We start from the raw sequence: 21719 nt of genomic DNA, 5'->3' as shown, positions 1-21719 counted from the left end.
CCACTGACATGCTTGCTGGTACCCAAGTTACCTGATAGATCTCCTCAGCAATTACTTCAGGTGAGAACAGTTTGCATGCTCGGTGGAGTAAAGCCACAGCTGTAGGTAAATTTACCATCTGACAACTGTCAAAAGGGAGCTGATGGGTTTTGCCTGCAAGGATGTATGCACTTTGATGAGGGTGCTTCCCAGCTGTCTGATAGAATCATAGTCTCAAAGATCATAGAATGGTTGGAAGGGACCTTAAAGCCCACCCTATTTCAGCCTTGTGTTATGGGCAGGGGCACCTCCCACCAGCTCAGGCTGCCCAGGGCCCCATCCAGCCTGGCCTCGAGCACATTCAGGGATGGGGCACCCACAGCTTCTCTGGGCAGCCCAAGTCACACTGTCTTACAGAAAACACCACGAGCCTCCTGCTCCCCTGTCACCTCTTCCCTGGGATCAAAGCTGGGGCAGGAGGTACCGCAATAACTCTTTCCATCAGTATTGGGCTCAGAATAGGGAAAATGCAATTTGAAAGGCTGTGCTTGTAAAGCTGAGTGCTGGCAGCTGCCACCATCTTCCAGAGGGAAGTGTTGTCTCCTTTCTCTGGGCTTCACCTGTAACTAAGAGCATGCAATGAGGGACGCTGTGTGCTGTGGCTTTGCTGTGCTGGCAAGCACCCAAGCATGGGGTGTTGCTGTGCTCTCACAGAGCTGTAGGAAGTGTTTCATGATCTGAGATAACTCAGACCCTCACTTCCTCCTTCTGCGCTCACAGGGCTGAGCTGCTGCCACAGCTGCACTGTCCGCCCCACTGCCCGCTCACAGGATGGACCAGGAGACCCTGGGGAGTGTTGTCCTGCTCGCCATCGTCACCTTGATCAGCGTCATTCAGAACGGTGAGGCAGAAATCCATGTACATGGGAGGGGAGAACAACACAGTGCTTGGCAGATAACTTCTGGCTGTGTGAGCAGGCATCCCTTTGGCTTTAGGAATGCTCTCAGCTCACTGCCTGGCATGCTGTTGTTTCTACGGCTTGTCAGCCCTGCTGTGAGACAGTCATATGTATGTCAGCTAAAGGGGTGATGTGCTGGAGCTGCTGTGGACAATGTGCACTTAGATCTGATAATGGAGACCATGGCTAAAGCCTGAAGTGCTGCTCTTTGGCCAAATCCATGTGGGCTGCAGAGCAACAGCAACAAGGGGTTGGAGCTCTGCCCAGGTGAAGGCAGCAAAATGGCACTGACCACATGTTTGGGTGATATGGGGGCACCTACCTGTGCAGGTCCTGTAGCATGACTAGTTTGTATCATCTGCAGCCCCAAGAAAGCTGAGCATTTTCTGCAATGGGGAAGTTTCATTTTTTTAGCTTATTATTCATACCTCTGCCCTCAGTACTGTTCCTTGGAGCTTTTAAAATAAAAGTGCAAGCTTCTCTTTTGTGCAAATCTGTTTTAAACTTGATCAACCTCCTTCAATCGTACTTAACCATTCTAGCAGAAAATGCTGCTTAGCATCCAGCCAAGGCAGTGGGTTTTGCCCCGGATGCACTGCGGTTGCCCAGGCTGAAGAAGTTTGTTGAAACCCAACAAACCCTGAAGCTCAAGCACTTGCCTTCCAGCCTGACACGGTTTCATGGAAGTCCGTCTGTAAAATCACTGACCCCACTGCTGTGGGCCAGCTGAGCAAGGGTGGCACACAACCCTGAGCTATGATTTCCAAGCTTGCATCACTTGATTTCCTTCTCCCAAGCTTTCTATCTGGAAGGATCTCCATGATACACGTACTGTACGTTATACATATGGTATGTCACGGATCCAGTAATTAGGGCAGTAGAAATGCTTGTCAGAGCATAACGCTTGTGCTAAACTCCTGCTATGGCTCAGTGAGGCATCTGCTGACTGTCTTTAAGTACTTGGAACAAGTACGATGTCAATTTGGGTTTGTATGTTTGTCTGCACCTGAAGCAGGATTATTAAAGCAGTTCTGGTGAATGCTGCTGTTCCCAAGCTGGGTGCAGGCCGTGTTGCTGCCTGTCCATTTGACTTCACCTCACTTGCATTGGGAATCTCCACATCTTGCAGAGTGACTGAGCAGCCGGGCACTGCTGAGTCACACACAGGGTTCTGGTGTTGTTCTTGCATCACTGCAATGTTGCAACCAGCCTTCAGATCAGGACAGAGGAAGTGACGTGAAGTGGACGGAAGGGCCAGCACACGCTCAGCTGGAGCATCAGCACACTGTTCAGTTTGCGTGGATTCGAGAAACAACGAGACTTCCCTCAACTCACATGGCCACACGTGGAGCCAGTTCATAGGAATGGCCCACTGAAAATAGACCTGAAACCAAAAATGCATTATCTCCATCTGAATCATCTCCCCAAGGCCCTCGCTGCATACTCCCAAGTGCCAGACCACAGTGGATCAAGGTCATAGCAGCTGAAGAAAGCCTGGAACCATGGGGCATTGCTCCCAGGTGCAGCTGAGCTCACTTAAACCCTTGGCCACATCCCCTCCTTTGCACCTCCCTGCTCTGCTGCCTGATCTGCACCAGGCTGGGAAACCACATCCTTGCCTCAAAGTTTGGAGGAAAAGAGTGAGAAATACAACCACAGTGTTGCAAGCTGCTTAACACAGTAGTATCTCCTGTCCGCAGTGTCAGCCTAACAGGAGCTCAGTGCTGCTGTGCTGCCCACCCAAACCCACTGCAAGGGTCACCACTGGATGGGACCTGCCAGCCCCACTCTGCTCTTTTGCAGAGCTTCAGCTCAAGGGGACAAACCTCCTGGGCTGCCCTTTGAGGTGGTTCTTCTCATGCTGGTAGCTTGATGTCAGCAGGTGCTTTTCTTCTCTTTCTTTCTGTAACCCACTAAGGTAAGTAAAACACCTCTCTCTCCAACACTTCTCAGTGCCCCCAAAACATGATGAAACAAAGCCTGCTTTCACCCATAATGCAGGTGTTCATGATAAACCCATCGTTGTCTTTGCCCTAATGCCCAGTCCTTTGACCAAGGATCCAACAGGTCACGTTAGGAAAAGACCCCTAAGATCATCTAGTCCAGCTCTCAGCCCATCCCCACCATGCCCCTCAGTGCCACGTCCACACGGTTCTTGAACACCGGTAGGGACAGTGACTTCACACTCTTATTGAGAAGAAATTTTTGCCCTAGAGGGAGATGTTTGAATCTTACCCTTGTCTTTCTCCAAAGGCTGTGCCATCTTTTAGGGATCTCATGTGCATACCAAAAGGAAAAGATGTGCTACGTATCCCATTGAGCTCATCCAGTCCAAGGCCTACAGCAAGTGGTTTACCATCACAGAAGCTTTGCACTGCACAAAAACATCGTGCTGGCCAATCTGGTCCTCCGTAGGCAGGTTAACAACTCTAAGGTTGGGTTGGCACATGGGTGAGGACACTGGGAGCTCTTGGCTGAGCTGCTGAATAGTGGCAGTTCTGGGCCTTCAGATTCCAGGGATGAAGCCCTGCAGTTTATCAAGTTATCATATTGCTACAATAACATATGGGTGTTTTGTGCTTGGTTTCTCTTTTTCTTTTTGGGTTTTTTGTTTGCTTGTTTGTTTCTGATGTGTTGTCTTTGGTACACATCTTTGACTAATATTCCAAACCATAGGGTGATTTGGGTGCACTGAGATTGGGTGCACGATGATACAATGCCTGTAGCTTGTAGGCTGTCAGAGCTCTGCCAGGTGCATTTAGACACACGATTGATGCTCTCTGTTTTAGTGTAATTAGACAAAACATGTTTGTCAAGCATACAATACATTATCTCGCAGCGCTGCGTTTTTGCAGCAGCAAACATCCTGACATGACACCATTGCTTAAAAGTAGGAAACAAACCATAATAGACAGCATCAGTCATCAGGACTAGGTTTGCAATGAGCCTTTCTGGGAAATGAGTACAACCTGTTGGATGTCCTTGTTTTGGCAAAAGGGTATCACTGAAAGAGCAGAAAGCCTCTTTACTCCCTGCTCTGTCAGAGAGTGAGGATGAGTTCTGGCAGATCTCACCAGCAGGTATTTCCCCTTGGAGCACAAATACACAGCACTGGGTTGTAAGTCTGCAGCAGGGGGGGATTTAACCAGGCTCAGAGGCGAGAGATGCTGACAGCAACACGCAGACATGTGGGGATGTCAGGGTGACACCACGTCATGCCCTTGCATGGAGGGTTTGGTTATACCATGTTGACAGAGCGAGCGTGCTGGCCACCCTGCACCTCCACACATCACACATCTGCACACTCTGCTGCTGCCCAGGCATACACAAGGATGCTTGCACTTCTGAAATATCTCCAGATTACATTTCGGATCAAACAGCTTGTGTTGTTTTTTGTTTGTTTGTTTCTTACAGCTTTTTTTGCTAGCAAACTGGAGCATGAGAGTAAACACTGCAATGGCAAAGGAATCCAGCGGCCAGGCTCCTCTGCCTTTGAACGTGTCTACACTGCCAAGTGAGTAGGAAGAGCCAGCGAGGCAAGCCTGGGCTCACCTCCCTGTTCCTTACAGCTTAATCCAAACCCTGAAGGGCTCCAAAATTGGGCTCCAAGGCTTAGCTCTGCAATCCCATTGCTGTGTGTGCTGTGGCAGAGGTTAGACCTGCAGTTCTCCAGTGCATTTGCTGCTGAGGACAGGACCTGCAAACCTGATGTTCTTTATGTCCTGTATTTGGGATCCAACTCTCCCAAACACACCTGAAACTGGAAGTGTGACATGGGCACAGCCAGTGTCCCACACACACTGCAGCTCCAGGGGGAAGCAATGCTGACTTGAGAGGTGGTGGCAGAGCTCTGAACAAATCTGTCTCTCTGCTTCCCCACCTCATTCACTGCATCTTGTCTTCAGCATCCCTTCAGAGGGAGCAGAGGGGAAAATTAATTCCAACCCAGAAGAGAAAAGAACATAAAATATTTTTTATTACCCGTGAAGTACTGGCAATACACTCAAAAAAGCAGAGAACAGCAAAATGCTGCCCTTCACAGGTGTGTGACCTCAGCAAGAGCACATCTCCCTCTGGAAGAGCATTCCAGGCTTAAGGAGGGAGTCAGAAATGATTCCTGTGCATGTGCAAGGAGACGGGTTAACCTTTCCAGACACTCCTTTTTGCTGTGCAGTTTTCCTTTTGTTGGCTTCACGCAGCTCTCAGCGCTCATCGCTTGATTAATATGACTTAAGCACAAGGATTTCCTAAGCTGACAAAGCGTGCAGCTCTGTTATACATGCTAGAGGAAGCAAATGCACTTCCCAGCTGCTGGGCTTGCTTGCGGTTTCTTTCCTGAGCGGGCAGAACAAAGAGCCCATTCTCTGCATGAGGCGGCAGGTAGGCAAATCCTGGGTGAGGCAGTGATCGTGTTGGGGCACATGAGGAGTCGCTTCTCTGGCTGCTGCCCACGCAGCATCCCTGTGCCTGCATGTGGCCACTGTGGAGCCTGCACAGGCCAGATCCACCCCACAGTTGCTCATGGGTGAAAGAAGCTAATTTTCTTTCAATGTTCCCTGTATTCTGATTTCTCTCTCATAAATTCCTTTCTAGCCAAAACTGTGGGCACACGTACCCTACGTTTCTTGCCGTGCTTTGGTGCGCTGGGCTTCTCTGCAGCCAAGGTAACACTTGTTTTCACTCCCCTTTGTGACTTTAACTGAGGAATGAAGAGCACTTTAGTACTTCAGATGATTCCCTTAAAGGAGTTATGGGCAAGATCCCTCTGAATGGAGACATTCAAGGTCAAGCTGGACCAGGCTCTGAGCAGCCTGATCTAGCTGTAGGTGTCCCTGTTCATTGCAGGGGCCTTTAAAGGTCCCTCCCAACTCAAATGATTCTATGATTCTCTGGAGCCAGGGAAGGCAGGCATGTGAAAGTGGTATTGCCACCCACCTGGAGCTGATGGCATACACTGAGCATTTACCTGTTCTTCTCAATGGATCCTTGCAATACAACTGGATAAAGATAGGTCAGGAGCATAGCTGCTGCTTTCCTAGGGCTTGTGTGATGTTCTTTGTGAAAAGGGGGAGTCTCATCACCAGATGAAGGGGTGTGAGGAAATCTGGTACACTCCTTTCTGAGTTTCAGTAGGACCAGGTGCGTATTCCGTGTGACTGGGGGAAGAACTACACTCAAAAAGTGCTTGGAAAAGGGAGAGTGGGGATAATACATGTGAGGGATCCAAGCTGACATTTGTCATGTGTTCTTCTACCCTCTGTGCAGCACCTGCCGCCTTTGCTGGCCTGATGTACTTGTTTGTGAGGCAGAAGTACTTTGTGGGCTACCTGGGGGAGAGGACCCAGAGGTAAGGCTTTGCAGAGCCTTTTCTTAAAACCAGGGTGTTTCAGAACCACAGAACAGCTGGGATGGGATGGAACCTCTGGAGGACTCCTGTCCTGACCCCTTCTCCAGCAGGGACACCCACAGCAGGGTGACCAGAGCAACATCCAGCTGGTGTTGGAGGATCTCCAAGGAGGAGACTCCACAGATTCAGCCTGTGCCAGTGGTCCATAAACCACACAGAAGTGCTCCTAGTGTTCATAGGGAACGTCCTGTATGCCACTTTATGCCCCAAATCTCTGGTCCTCAAACTGGGCACCTCTTTTCCAGGCTGAGTAGTCCCAGATCTCTCAGCCCCTCCTCAGAGGAAATACTCTCATCCCTCACAACCTGCATCAATATGTGCATGTGAGTGTTTGTGCTAATATTTGCACAACATCCTCCTCTCATCTTAATGAAGCTAATTATGCATGTGAGGAGCAAAACCATCCCACAGTTGCTGGTGGCTGTAAAGACATACATGTTCCTCTGAGTAGTCTCACTTTGGTGAAAAAAGTCCTGCACTGAGATCAGGAGATGAATCCAGGCCCAAACTGTTCTGAAGATTTCCAATGACATCTAAAAGCTTGCAGTGGGCCAAATACAAGAGCAGGAATTCCCTCCTCTGTGACAACCCCTGGAATACATCTGCTGATCTTGGCCAGAGCCTGGAGGCTGAGGGCTGCTTAGGTAAGGCGGCCCTGATAACAAACTGCTTTCCTCTCTTCCTGTCTCCCCAGCACTCCTGGGTACTTGTTTGGGAAGCGTATCATTTTGTTCCTGTTCTTCATGTCTGTGGCCGGGATACTCAACTACTATCTCATCTACTTCTTTGGAAGTGACTTCGAAATTCACATAAAGACGATAACCAGCGCCATCTCACCGCTGCTCCTCATCCCCTAGCTCCTCACAGTGCCCAGGGGTCAGCCTGCTTCACATATCAATATCCAGAAGCAGCTATAATTCAGCTGTTTAAGAAATAAACCTATAACCCTTTCAAATTGCTGTAAATCTAATGCTCAGTGGGCTTTGTAGCTTGATTTAACCTTGCTTTTTCCTTCAGGAAAAAGATTTATTGTGAGCACTCAGCGTGCTCAAGGAACGGTAACAACTTCCAGTTAATTCATCAGAGTTTTTTCATTAAACTGCATCTTGAAAGCCAGTTGCATGACTTTAAGGGACATTTTATGCTTTCATTGTAACTATTTTCCTTAGTGATCATGATGAAAGCCAGGAGCCTCTGAGCTTCATCCCTGAAGGATGTGAAACCACGACCATGTCCTGAAGCAGGCTTTCACCATCACCCTGCACCCCTCTGCCCAAGCAAATGCACAGGGCAGCCTCTTCACCCACACTTTCCCTTGCAATTGTTGGTGATTGAGGGCAGGACAGCAGGCTGGCCCCTGTCTGGTTTTCCTTGATCAATATTCATGTGTGTAATGCACTGATCTCATCCATACCTCGACCTGGCTATCCTCCCAGAACGGGGCCTTACATCAATGAGGATCTGGTAAATTGACAGCAAGATTGGTTTTGTTTTGCTTTGCTTAATAAAACAGCCTGAAAGGATGAAATCCATTTGCTCCCATCTTCTTCGTGCACCATCAGTGTGATGCAGGTGAGTGGCACAGCCCCACCACCTGTGGGAGCTGCTCTGAGGGACATGTTTCTAACAGCTCTCTCCTGTTAGCAAGCTCAATTAGCAGCCTTCATCACTAACAACACGCCCCAGCACGTCCATGCCAAGGAGCAGCCTGATGAGAGAAGAAAGCTGTGATGGGCAGACAGCCCAGCACAACCTTTGTAAGCATTGCTGCCATAAGAGTGCTTAAGCTCTTAAACTTATCCGATTACCACATGCAGGATGGGTAAAGCTGCATGCCATGACTCCTTTTGGAGGGACAGAGTCACAGCTACATGAGCAGAGGGTTTGCAGAATTGCAGTCAAAATTGAAAAGCCTGCTTCAGCGCTGTGCCTCCACAATGTGTTTCTCTGCTGCCTTCTCTCTCTCACAACCACCAGCCCTTGGTGGTGGCCCGCTACCCGTCATGGCCACCATTGGGCCACCAAGTGATGGCAGCTCCTCAAGAGGAGAGGGGCAGCTTCTCATGTCCTGGAGTGACAGAATCCATCCACACTCTGGGAGTGGCAAAGGATCCCATGCCGCAGCTGTTACATGCTTCAGAGGAGGAGATAGTCTCAGGGCCTCCACCAGCACCACAGTCTGGTGTCCTTGAGCTCTGAGGCTTGGTCATAGAATCACAGAGTCATGGAATCACAGAACAACCCAAGATGGAAGGGACCCACAAGGATCATCGAGTCCAACCCCTGGCTCCACACAGCACCACCTAAAGCCCAATCCCAGTGTCTGAGAGTGCTGTCCAATATGTCTATACATACACCTGTACGTAGATGAGATCACTTAGGCCTGGCCACCTTCAGAAGGAACTGAGTCCAGCGCATCTTCTGCTGCACTAATTTATGAGCATTTTGCAAGAAATACACCTACTTACTTCCTCAAAGCTTTTCTGATAACAAAAGAAATGAAAATGTAGGCAAAATTCATTTTCCATCTGCCTATAAGTAGAAATGATGATAGTCACAGACAAACAGGTGGTGCATGAACTGATCACTATGTAAATTTTCCATGAATGTCACACTCTGTTTTCCAGGCTGCAGGCATGGCTTGTGGTTACATTTGCCTTTTTACTCCTTCTATGAAAAAGAAAAGACAACATAGGTGTTATTTAGGCTCTCCTCACCATGTTACACAATGCCAGTTTTTGTTTTCTGCATGCAAAACTACCCTGATTTGGGCAGCGCAGTCACCACCACTTTGCACATCAGAAAGCTCCAGACATAGATCCTTGTGCACAAATACATATGCTGCTGCAAAAGACATGCAGACACATACTAGGATCGTATACATGTGAACCTGAAAGGACCTGCTGAGCTGCATTGAATGTGGAAGCAAGTTTGGTGGCAGAGCCTTGTGATGGCTCCTGTTCAGGGCCAGCCTGCAAGCTGCCAGGTCCAGCACTGTGCTTGGTACTGGAGCAGAGAAGAAGCCAGGGCTCTGTGCAAACATCTGTCACTTTCTTATCCTGCTGTGCTGTTAATAGTTAATAAACTATCCCCAGCTTCTTGTGATGGAGTGCCACAACCACACTGCCTGACCATCTGTATCCCAGATAAACACATGAATGTACTATGTATGTGTCTATATATACAAGCACAATGTGTTTTCTTACGGTATCTATATAAAAATATATATTAGCTGCTGATTCATATGAATGTTAAGTTTTCAGGAAGGCAGGGATGTGGGTCACTTGGGCACCAGCCCTCTCCCATCTCACAGGCTGTGTACATCAGAGATATGGAGGTTGCTGGAAGCTGGGCTGTGGCAGGATGCATTTCAGCTGCTGACAAAGCTCCAGAGCGCACACACTATTCTTACCACAGACAGCAGCACATCTTCCATACAGCACTACAACCCTCTAGTGGAAACTTGGTCCTCTCGACATGCAGGTCGCTTCTGGTGCCAGATGAGCTACTTCTTGGAGCCTGACAGTGATGTAAAAGCACTCACAGCTCTCAACAGACGCCTTTCTACTACTGAATGCCCTTTACTGGGTTATTTTTAATCCAGCTCAGCTCTCCTGTCTTTCACAGCTACAGTGGTACAACCAAGATGCCACACTGACTGGGGAGCTAGGGACCCCACAGAATACTCATACACTGTAAATGCCATCCTACATTTTGTTTTTTGCCTTCAGACACTCCTGCATGTGTGAGGTTTCCTTTCCCTAACTCACATGAGAAGTCACCAAGCCCACATCCCACTTCTCTCACCTCACCTAGTCCGTAGGATTCACATAGCATCCCATCCATCACAGAAAATAAGTTTGTGCCTGGTTTCTGCCAACCTTTTCCTGCTGCTGTATGAGACCTCTGACAGCACCGAGCCTACACAAGGCATACAAGCGACAAGGCTAACAAGTGGAAAATAGCAGCAGGAAACTGTCTGGGCATGCTACAGGCACCAGAACCCCGTGAATCATTGCTTACCCCACCCACTGACAGTTTAATGGCTCCTGGACTGCTGTATTGCAGAAAAGTACTTTTATTTCCCAAACAGGGTCTCAACTTCGTGATTTATTTATTTATTTATTTTCCATCGTAGCAGGATGTAGCCCTTCTGATGGGGCTAAGCTGGCAATGGCAAAGTCTGAGTTCCAGTTTGCAGAGGTTGCTAATGAAACATCAGATCCCTGGCAAATAGCTGAGCTTTTCCCGTCCCCACACACATCACACTGCCTCGAAAACAGTGTTTCATTGAAAGGGAGAACTGAAAAGCAGGAAGGTAGATAAACAGTGATGCCTTGTTAGCAGAAAGGGCTCCCAGTGGTGGGGAGACACCCCAGGTAAGATCAGTATTTCACACATGCCCACAAAACCTTTCTCTTCACCTCTTCTTCTCACAAGGTGCCACCAAAGTGCTTGTCCCCACAGGAGCTCTCAATTCCCTGTGGGACTTTCCTGAACCTGGCCTTTCCTGGCCTTACCACAATTGCACTTAGTGTTCTCAATGCCATTATTTCCATGTAAAACATCTTTACAAGAGACCACCCCATCCTTTGGGGTTTTGGGGGCTCACATTATGCCTCACTCAGTGGTGAGCTCCTCCAGCAGGTCAGACTGCCTCCTGCCTCCCAAACCCCAGACAGCAGTTCCTGATTTCCCTAAGACATGTGTGGTCTAGCAAGCAACCTGCCAGCCAGCCGGTGTCCTAATTAGAAACAGCATGAACTCATCCAGGCTGAATTCCTGGCATTTACCAGGCACTGGGCACAAGGCAGGACACAAAGATGCTCACCCATGCAGCTGTGGGCAGTCTTGACCCACTGCCACTACAGGACGTGTCAGTGGCCCTGGAGTGTGCCAAAGGAGGTTGTGAGGCCTGGCACTGTACACCACTGAGCAGAGTGTGATTCTGACCTCTGTGCCCCCTTCCACAGGGCATTTATTGATTCTGAGATTCCCCTGAGCCTCCTCTTCTCCATGCCGAGCAGTCACAGCTTTCTCGACCTCTCCTCACAGAATAGATGCTCCTGGCCATTCAGCATCTTGTTGGCCCTTCACTGGGCACTCTCCAGTAGCTCAATGTCTAGACTGTACCCGGGCTGGGCATGCTTGCTCCCTCCATGAGCTACCACACATACACCTCAAAACTTGGGCTGTAAACAGAGGTCACCAGCTGCCATCATTGTCCTCTCATTGCTGCATCCTCCACACCACAGAAGGTGGATCCCACACAGATGGTCATGAACATCCCCATCCAGAGGTCCCATCTCCACTGCTCAGCATCCTTTGGCAAGTGTCAAATGCTCAAGATTCTGCCTAAGTTTTGTTCCCATCACACCAGTGTTCTTTATCATTCTTATCTGGGACTTTCTAACCCAGATGGCAATTGTTAACTGGCTTTTTCCTATGCTTGATTACTGTATCTTTATTATTATTATTATTATTATTATTTAATACTAACAAGGGCTATAAAGTTCTTTGGTGTTCCAGTTCTTGGGCTGTCATTATAAATACCAGTAGACATCTGTGGGAGGTACACTTAATATACTCCTACTGTAAGTGTCCAGTAATGGAATAGCCCTGTAAAAAACCATGCAAGGGTATGGCACTTGTTCTTGGTATTCACCTTCAGTGCATTTAAAACTGAAATGGGTTTGATCACCAAACCAGGATACCCTTCTGGTTACACTATGGGTATTACTGCTTCACCAGGTACAGTAGCAGCCTCAAATACACCAGCCTTGGGGCTGAAGCAGGATAAGCTGTGACTGACTGCCTCGCACACTCCTTTTCTGCCTCAGCACATCTTATATCACTTAGGCCAATGCTTTTCCAACAGGTCTCAGGATTTAGTGCTGTTGGTATTTGATCAGGCAGATCCCCGAGGAACCATTTTGATAGTGGAGGATATGAGTGCAGAATATGAAGGGACCACCTGGGTCATTAAACCTCGTCCCCTGTCGTCCCTGGCAACCATATAATAGACATTTAATCCAGAAAAGTTCAGCTACCTCTATTCCTCCTCCCTTGTGTGGCCGGAGCCTGTAACTTGATATTAAAGCCGTCACTGAAAGCACATTTCTTGCTGCAAAAAGGCAGAGCTCCCAGAAAATGGAAATTCTCTTGTGTCTTTGGTCATAATATATTGTCAGGAATAACACTGCTTCCAGCAATAGCATTTCACACAGCCAGACTTGGCATCTCCCCACTTTCTCAGCCATTTTAGAGATTTATAACTAATAATTACAAAGCTGGATAAATAATTAGACTCTGAGGCTTTGTCTGAGTTTTTTTTTCTTATAAATAAATCCCTTATTCACAAGCTCTATTAAAACACCTGTCAGCAGCATAACGTGCATTTCATATTGGTAATTTGCTTACTTCCTGCCTGGGTGCATTGATTTTATTTCCATTATCCGTAATATTTTATTCATGCAATTATCAGGACTGTCTTCCAGCAGGAATACATCTGCTTCATGTGTACAGGTGTACGTCAGTGTCCGTAGTGATATACTTAGGGTGGTTCACATACAGAAGCACACCCACATTGTTACAGAGGGAGAGCACAAGGCAGAAACCCACTATGAAATGGTGGGGCCATCCTGCATTAAATCTGATCTCCACGTGAAGGCTGAGCTTTGGTGGGGGTGTGGCAGAGGCAGCTGAGATGTGGCAGCCACATCGTCCCACTGAAGGAGCACGGTGAGGGATAAGCAGTGGCTCCTGGCAACAGCCTGGAACTCTGCAGAGGAACTGTTGGATAATGTCTTGAAATACCCTCGGGAGGTCCTTGTAAGGAGAGGAAGATTAAAAAAGGCAGAGAAAGGTATTGCAGCACTGAGCTCTCACGGGATCTACTCCTATCAGATATGCCTTGAGCATCTTTAATGCATCCACCCTTTTGTATGCACAAAAGCAGCTGCCCAACCACTTAAAGTCAAGGACGGGTGAGTACATATCAGGTTAGATTTATGAAAGAACAGGGATTCTCAGCACAGGGAAGAGATGAGCACATCATCTTGCATCAAATGAAGGGAGATTTATTAGAGGGACAGTATGGAGGCTCAGGGGAGCTGCAATATTAACATGAACTGCAAACAACAGCAATCTATAGGAACTTATTCTCTCAGAACCACATTCTACTTTTCCCCACTGGGTCCAGGCCCTGCAACAGGAGCCGTGGGAATGTGACAAACCCACAAGCAGCACTTCTGCATGAACACCACCAAAAGTGGGAGGGCTGAAGAGATCCCTGAGGACCTTTCAAAACTCCCATTCAATGCTGTGTTTCTCTGGAGGTCTCTTTGCCTTTGTCTTTTGCCAGACAGCAGTGGTAAGCCGTCCATCCGCTCCCCAACAGCCACAGCAGGGTAGCAGTAGGTGGCCAGCTGCTAAACAGGGGATAGGATTGTTTCAGAAAAGATCTTAGTCATTGCACTTCTCAGAAAAACCTTCAGTAGCCACCAAGTGCTCTCGCAGCTTCAAGAGGTGTTCTTATTTCCTTGACATGTTGTCTTCTATTTTTTGCTGTTACCTTGTGAAAAGCCCCAGAAAATTGCTGCCTTTGGCAGGAGAACCTGTCCCAACCTTCAATTCCTAAACCCAATGCTGGCGTAGCATTGCTCAGAGAGCACCCAGACACCACAGTCATGTCCCTCGCACTTGTTTTTCCTCTTGAAAGGGCAGGTTCATGCTACACCAATAAAAAATCCAAAGTACTCTTTACATCATCAGTTGTTCTTGTGGGTCGATTTCCCTCTGTATGTAAATGGGAATCATAGGGATAATACTGAACTATGTTTATCATAAGGGAGCTATTAGTAATAGGTGAACGGTTGGACTGGATGATCTTTTAGGTCTTCTCCAACCTTGGTGATTCTATGATTCTATGATAATTTTTCACATAGTTAGTTAGAACTTTCATGCATCGGATGTTATTGGAGCAGCATGGTGAGAGCAGACAAGTTCTTCTCTAATCTCTAATGAGACACTGGAGCACACCTCACACAGGGCTACTGGGTCTGAAATTAGGGAATTCCACTATATAATCCACATGGAATTAATTGCTAAGCCATGCTCTCTTCAGGATGCGATTGAGTTGGAGAAAGGGCAGAAAGGGACAGCTACGATGATAAAACATTTTAAGTTAAGGAACAGCTAAAATGCTTTGGAGAGGAGAGACAGAGAGGAGGTTATGATCAAATGTGCAAAATCATAAAGACAGTGGATGAGGTGAGTGCAGAGCTGTTATGCATCATATCCCACATAGTAGATCTAGGTGGAGAGTGATGGAAGTAATCATAGATTACTATGGTAGATGAAAAGGCTTAACCTACCAGTTCCAATACACCCTGGACCATGTGCAAAACTGAATGAAGGCATGGCCCAGAAATTAAACTGTTGAGAATGGTCAGGGTCCAATATCTCCTCTTTTCCACATCGCTACCATCATATCCGTTGTGTATGTCTCTAGTCTATATTCATCAACAATTTTGCAGTAAGCCTTGTACGAGCTCATCTATTTAGCTTATTATAAGAACACATCACCAACCTATAATTATTGCACAAAAAGTGAAATAAGAATTAAGTATGACGAGCTGTGATTTAGAAGAATGAGTAAGCCAGTGTTTAATCTAGCCGACTAATTTTCCTTTATATCTTTGGTGAAAGCCGCAGGCAGGCTTCCAGCACGTGAGTCTTTCTTCAGTGTTTCCAATGAATGAGAATTCATCTGGGGTTATAAACTGCTGGGGGTAACTGGCTGTTCTCCACCTGGTTTCCACCCATTCTGCAAAGATCCCACAGTGGAAGCACTTCTGCAATAACTAGGCAGAAGGAATTTGACCCTAAGCTGCAGTGGGATTGTGGTACTGTGAGGAGCAATGGCTGTCAGGTCACATATGGGTATGAATTCTTCAACCTATGTCAATGGGAGCCATGAGAAGTTTGGGGGGATCATTTTCCATACAACCCACATGGAAAGAAGTCTGGAAACTGCAACGCCCCAAATCTTGACCAAATCCAAACTTCAGAAACCCTACCTAAGACATGTTTTTAAATGCAAATTTTAGAGCATTTCCAGTGAGAGGGCCCAGAAACATCCCAAGGTGCTTCCCACACCTTTTCAGTATGCTCAGCAACTATTTCTGAACCTTGTAAGACATTTTAATGGGGGTAAGCAACCAAGCAGGCTCCATGTAAACCTGCTCCAAAAATGGAAATTGGCAGAACACAGGGTGAAGGAATATGAACATGGAGGGGATAAGAATGTATTGCTGTACATCTGGGATGTTTAATGCTGGGGTTGTTTAATGTTTAACAATTAATACCTAAATCATTTTGGACACAGGTAATGGAGGATTCAGTTTTACTTAGCATGGAAGCCTTTCACTCTCAAAATGTTTGGTGCACATAGATTTGCTTAAACAACCTGTGGAGAAATCTGAAGGAAGACATTACTCTCAGGACTGCTCAGTCTGTAGGATTTAATTTGTAGCTGTGACTCCCTGCCAGAGAATAGGGCAGAGCTTCAGGTAGTAAACAGGAATTCTGAGCTCATCTAAGCTTACAGGGCCGAGAGGAAGAAACACTGCTACTTACGGCCTTTAGTGAGATCTGTGGAACAGCTATTTGATAGGCTGCTCCAAAACTTGTTCAAGTTTGAGTAGTGGCAACACTGACAGTCCTGATGACACATGCAGGAGGATTTAGCACCACAAACTGCTGGAGCTGGCCTGCAGAAAGGGAAATATTTGTAGACCTACAGCCAAAGTTTTGGTACCCAGAAGGTGGCTGTCAAGAGCCCAGCAGAATGGCTGGTAAGGGGCACCATTCTGCAGAACCCAGGTCAGTTTGGCACACCACGTGGGACCATCACTTATGAGGGAAAATGTATATTTCAAAACAGGGAAATGTGGATTCAGAGATGTGTGCTGAAAAGTGTGATGTTAAAGCATCACATTTAAAGAAGCAATGGCTGCAGAGAGAAGAAGTCTGTAGGTGGGAACACCCACAGACATAGTCTGCAAAAGGGTTTTTTGAGGTCTAGATACTATGCCACATCTCATTTTCATGTTGTCTGTAAGCACATCCTTGTTTCCTGTGCAGTAAAGCAGTCTCTGAAGTATATTAGCACTTACTATCCAACAGTTACATCCAAAGATTTACAAACATTATTCTAGAGCTTTAAATTCACATCACGTTTTCTGAAAACACAGAACTTTAGCTAGCACTCCAGCAAACAGCTTAAGCTGGTGTGCAGGACAGCAGCAATGCAATGACATAATGCAGGCGTATCATTTTGCGGCCCCCTCTCCATTTGCAAAACATGATCACATCAGATCTGCATTGCAAAGTAGCCCTTTTCGTTAGATCTGCACCTTAGATGGCATCATCCCTTAAGGACTCTTCCTGTTCCCCATGTGATTTTGACCAACAGATGGCAGCAACCCTATTGCTAATGGCGCAACAGCTGTGATTTTTGTTATCACTGTGGTGCATCGATGCCCAGATGCTCAGTTGCACAGGCTCACCCATAGGTCTATGGTCAGAAGGGCACCAGAAAAGTCTGTTAGAAAGCAAGTGGCCATGAAACACAAAGTGTCTCCATCTGAACTTGTCTAGCTGTGCTCTTCATTGTGCTCCTGGAGTCAGGGTGGTTTAAATGAGGTTACAGGTGCTCCACAAATCATGACTGATCCCTACCAGAGACAACAGACACTGCAGCCCCACTGGCTGTGAAGCAACCGGCATTCAGCATCACCAGGGTTCTAACCATCAATTTTTGGTGCATGAACTCTACGTGTTTTATGTAACTCATTTATTTACACATGACATCCATCCTGTTTGCCAGACAGCACTTGGCACCAAGCACATGGATGTGGTCTTTGTGGTGACACACCACCAGCACAGCTCACCACTCCTGGCTCTTTCCACTTGTCCTCCAGGGGCACGTGGCTATTCACTGACCAAGACCACTTGAAACCACTTGAAACTCAGTCTCCCCAAAGCAAAGCTTCCCTCCTCATCCAGCACTTACATTTTACACTCATTTGATGCTTAAGCTGGCCATGAGCATTGATGGTGTAAAATTCATTTTTCCTGCAGACACCCAACAGACACTCTACGCATCTCATACTCATTCTGCTTCACATGCAACATACAGCCCCCTTCCTTCCTTCCTTCCTTCCTTCCTTCCTTCCTTCCTTCCTTCCTTCCTTCCTTCCTTCCTTCCTTCCTTCCTTCCTTCCTTCCTTCCTTCCTTCCTTCCTTCCTTCCTTCCTTCCTTCCTTCCTTCCTTCCTTCCTTCCTTCCAGAATGATAGAATTTGGAACAGGTTGCTCAGAGGGGCACACGGACATTGTCCTGCACTGGCTAAGCCTGCTTTACCAAGTATCACAGAATCACAGAATTATCAAAGTTGGAAAAGACCTAGAAGATCATCTAGTCCAACCATTACTAATACTTCCCAGCTAAATCATATTCCTCAACACAACATCCAAACGTTTCTTGAACACCCCCATGGTCGGTGACTCCACCACCTCCCTGGGCAGTGCATTCCAATGCCTGACTACCCTTTCCGAGAAATAATACTTCCTAATGTCCAGCCTGAATCTCCCCTGGCGCAGCTTAAAACCATTCCCTCTAGTTCTATCACTGATTACACGAAGTAGGTTGTAGGTTGAACCAGACAACTTCCAGAAGTTCCTTCCAACCAATACTCCTTAAATAACTGTGTTCAATTCAAGTCAAAAGCATATTTTTCCCAAAATGAGAGCTGAGGCAATGACACAGAAAGATGAATCAGTGAGATCTTATGATTTTAGAAGTTTCTTTTGTTTTAGTAATTTGATTCTTCCTTAAAATAATCATGTGGTTAGGTCTTATTTATGACTTTATTTTTCAGAAAATGAAAGCCTGCTCAACTCCAATCCATGCAAAAATCAACACTGCCAATATCTCCAGCACCAGACAAATAACCTCCCTCCTGCATTACCTTCCGAGCTAAATGAGACGTATTAGGCATTTTAATTAAGTATAGGCGGACATCTTGGAAAGCATATAGAAAATGACCTCAGCCACAATTAGCTCACTGGTCTGTGGGGGCTTTCTTACACTCTTGATTACACTGCATACATTACTGTGCATCTGCACTGCACTTCAGGCTGACAAGAATACAGAAGCACACACACAGATGCACTGTCCTTGTTCCTCTGGTCTCATTGCAGATCTGTGTCCCTGTGGTACAATGGGAACTGTGCTAGCATGCATCTCAAACACAGTGGGGCCCTCTTGACTCTGCTGTGCATAGTTACATTAACTTGCTGTCCTCTATCTCATTTATGTGATCTCCAGGAAACACTGTTGGTGCTCGCCCCAGGAGAGGACAGAGAAGAGGAAGCTCACCCTGCCAGCCCTTGTCCAAGGGTCAGTGCAGCATCAAGCCCTGCTCTCAATGTAACAGCACTCTGTGCCCTTGGAAGGAGGGAGGTAGGAACAGGCATGGCCGTGATGCTCACAGATAGAAAGGAGCTGAGAGGAGGGGGTTGCAGCCTCAGTGCTCAGAGAAGGCTACACGTATGATAGAAGACGTTTCATTTGCTTCTTTTCTTTTGGAAAAAAATAAAAAAATAAAAAATAAAAAAAGAAGGGAATAAAGTAAATCAAAATAAACATTCCAGCTTCTACGAGTTCACTGAAAAACAGCCCAGCTGTAATAACAACAAATCATACACAGTGCATAGCTCATTTTTCCTTCTGTAGGTTAACCAGAGAAGGTCACACCAATCATGTTTAATAAAAGAAGTCTTGCCTTATTTTCTGGCACTGGCTCTGAGCAATTGGCCTGCAAGTATTGCTTTCAAAATCATTCCCCAGTTATTCTGTGTCTTTTCTGCTCATCATTCCTTGAGGCATTTGCAGCCAAGTCGATTATTTCTCTCTCTCTCTCTTTTTTTTTAAAGATTTTATTAATTTAGCTCAGATTTCAACCAGCACACACTGTAAGTCTCTGCAGATTGTATATCATCACGGGAATTTAGAATACACTGTAATTGAAATATATTACATTCAAGGAAAATCTCAGGAGGGCAGTTTCAAATGATGGTTTAATTCTCCTGCATTTTTAAAAGTCTGTGAATGTTATGAAAATGTCACCCAGAGACTCTCCCTACTCTGATGAACTGGTTTACTGTTTTCTCCTAACAGCACCTCGTATTTTTCCTTTGACAGCCACATCCATCCATGTACTTGGCTTAGTTATCAGCGGATACTTCAAACAGTCTGTGTTGTGAAGTTTGTTGGTGTTTCATGACTCGCCACATTCTGGTGACTGCTGAGCCATGTCATTTGTGACCACATTCACTATCTGAGGGCAACCACGCTCACCACACACCGTGCACAGCCACAGACACTCTGCAGATCAGCTGCAGGATGTCCCACCATCTCAGGGTAGAACCAGGCTCTGATTTATCATCTAGACATCCCAGTTTTGAAGTCCTTTTCACCAGGCATGCCAGCATCCCTTACAGTGAGCTAAGCAAGTGCCATCAAGCCTGCAGAGCCCTGTTAGTGTGCACAGAGGATGACTCACACAGACACAGCTGTCACTGCCACCCACCTCAGGAACAGAGAGCTGTGGTGTTGGGAATCTTGCAACTTGTCCTAGAATCATCACCCACAGGGAGTGAGCAGTCATCCTGTGACATGCCACCTCCACGGGACCCTCAGGAGACCAACTGCTCATCCGTGAGCCCCAGCTGTAAGTGACACCCCCTTGGGGCAGCCTGCTCATTGCTGAGGTGGGATGCTATCCGTGGGGATAGCAAACCACACAAATATTCCCCAAGCCAGTGCTTTTCTACAGCTGCTCTGATGGGAATCTCCACAATGAACTGAAGGACAGAAACCTAGGGTCCTACACCTTGCCTTTACGGCCTGCAGAAGAGAAGGCTCCAGGGCGACCTTATAGCAACCTTTCGGTACCTGAAGGGAGCCTATAGGAAAGCTGGAGAGGGCCTTTTTATAAGGGCACATAGCAATAGGATGAGGGAAAATGGCTTTAAACTGGAAGAGGGTAGGCTATATATCAGGATGTACTTCTTTACTGTCAGGTTGATGGGACACTGGAGCAGGTAGCTCGGAAAGGTTGTGGATGCCCATTCCCTGTAAGATTTCAAGGCCAGGTGTGTGGGGCTTTGAGCAACCTGGTCTAGAGGGAGGTGCCCCTGCCTATAGAAGGGGGTTGGAACTACATGAACTTAAATGTCCCTTCCAACCCAAACCATTCTGTGATTTTATGATTCTGTTCCTGGTAACATTGATGTCAAAACTGTTTTATCTCTTTGAAATCCCAGCACCTTCTGCAGAATGCCAAGCAAAGTGATAGAGCATGAACCGCTTCAAGTTTCTGAGAAAGAATGTGACTGTTCACACAGGCAATTACACCAATATTAGAAGGTAATGGTGTATTATAGCTAATTATTTTTTGATGATACGAAGCTCAGTTATTCTGCTCTGAGCCACAATAGAACAGCTGAAATCACCCTCATCTCCTACACCTCTGAGTTCTTTGTGATAGTCTGGAGCAAAAATGCTAAAAATACTTAGAAATATATTTTCCCAGATCTGCAAGCCAACAGACTTTTTTTACCAGACAGTGTTTTTTGAAAGTAGGGAGGATAGATGGGAACAGAAAATAGCTTTGAGCTGATTAATCTGATTCTGGGGGGGATTAATGAACGTGAGGCATTTTATGAGTAATAGTTACACTAATTCCAAAAGGACAAGTTTGGACAAAGCAAAGAATGTTACTTAACAATTTACAGAATTAAAATGTTTGTCTGTGAAAAGGGCTAAGTGTATACATACTATAAAGATACAGAAACCATATACATTAACTATGCTAAGTTCGTGCACTAAGCTGAGGGGGAAGGTTTTCAAGATCAACTGGATGCCCATTTATCATTTAAAATAATGTGGGAAACAAGGACAGAGTCCTTGCAATAGCTAGGACAAACCTTTAGAGTTAGCCATGTCCCACTCAGCTCTTAGTGAAGTCAGCAGTCCCCACTGACTTTGAGCATCACGGGGTGGGAATGGACCCAGCCAAAGTAGGATAGTTTTTTGCCATTTATATCTTACCCTGCAGCAAAGGCAGGTCAAAGCCCTGGCTTAGAAGCAGGGCTATGTTGTGTGTTTCAAAGCCTGTGAGTGTTCTGAGAACGAAGGACTTTTCAGTCTGTGGAAGGAAGGGCAAGAGTAATCTGTGGCAAACTGTACAGTACATGTCTTCTTGTGGTGTTGCTGTTGGAATGGTTGTAAAGTTTTCAAATCACT

General features: G+C 46.5%; 1 protein-coding gene across 1 annotated transcript; it reads left to right on the top strand.

Moving 5' to 3' along the window:
• Nucleotides 1–749: 749 nt before the first annotated feature.
• ALOX5AP (arachidonate 5-lipoxygenase activating protein) lies at nt 750–7872 on the top strand. The gene is made up of 5 exons (XM_015852015.3): nt 750–880; nt 4352–4451; nt 5531–5601; nt 6203–6284; nt 7039–7872. Exons 1-5 carry the CDS (start codon nt 811–813, stop codon nt 7199–7201), a joined length of 486 nt encoding a protein of 161 aa, XP_015707501.1. The 5' UTR covers nt 750–810; the 3' UTR covers nt 7202–7872.
• The last annotated feature ends 13847 nt before the right edge of the window (nt 7873–21719 follow it).

This window comes from Coturnix japonica, chromosome 1, assembly GCF_054131305.1.
Source record: "Coturnix japonica strain WE chromosome 1, WE-NBRP24, whole genome shotgun sequence".
Classification (NCBI taxonomy): Eukaryota; Metazoa; Chordata; class Aves; order Galliformes; family Phasianidae; genus Coturnix; species Coturnix japonica.
Note: the sequence above shows the minus strand (reverse complement) of the source record. Positions and strands in the feature narration are given on the sequence as shown.

Excerpts from the sequence above, each read along its gene's own strand:
- ALOX5AP (XM_015852015.3), top strand. The coding sequence starts at position 811 with ATGGACCAGGAGACCCTGGGGAGTGTTGTCCTGCTCGCCATCGTCACC. Across the intron at positions 4,452-5,530 it reads GAACGTGTCTACACTGCCAA|CCAAAACTGTGGGCACACGT; the intron begins GTGAGTAGGAAG and ends ATTCCTTTCTAG. Across the intron at positions 6,285-7,038 it reads CTGGGGGAGAGGACCCAGAG|CACTCCTGGGTACTTGTTTG; the intron begins GTAAGGCTTTGC and ends CTGTCTCCCCAG.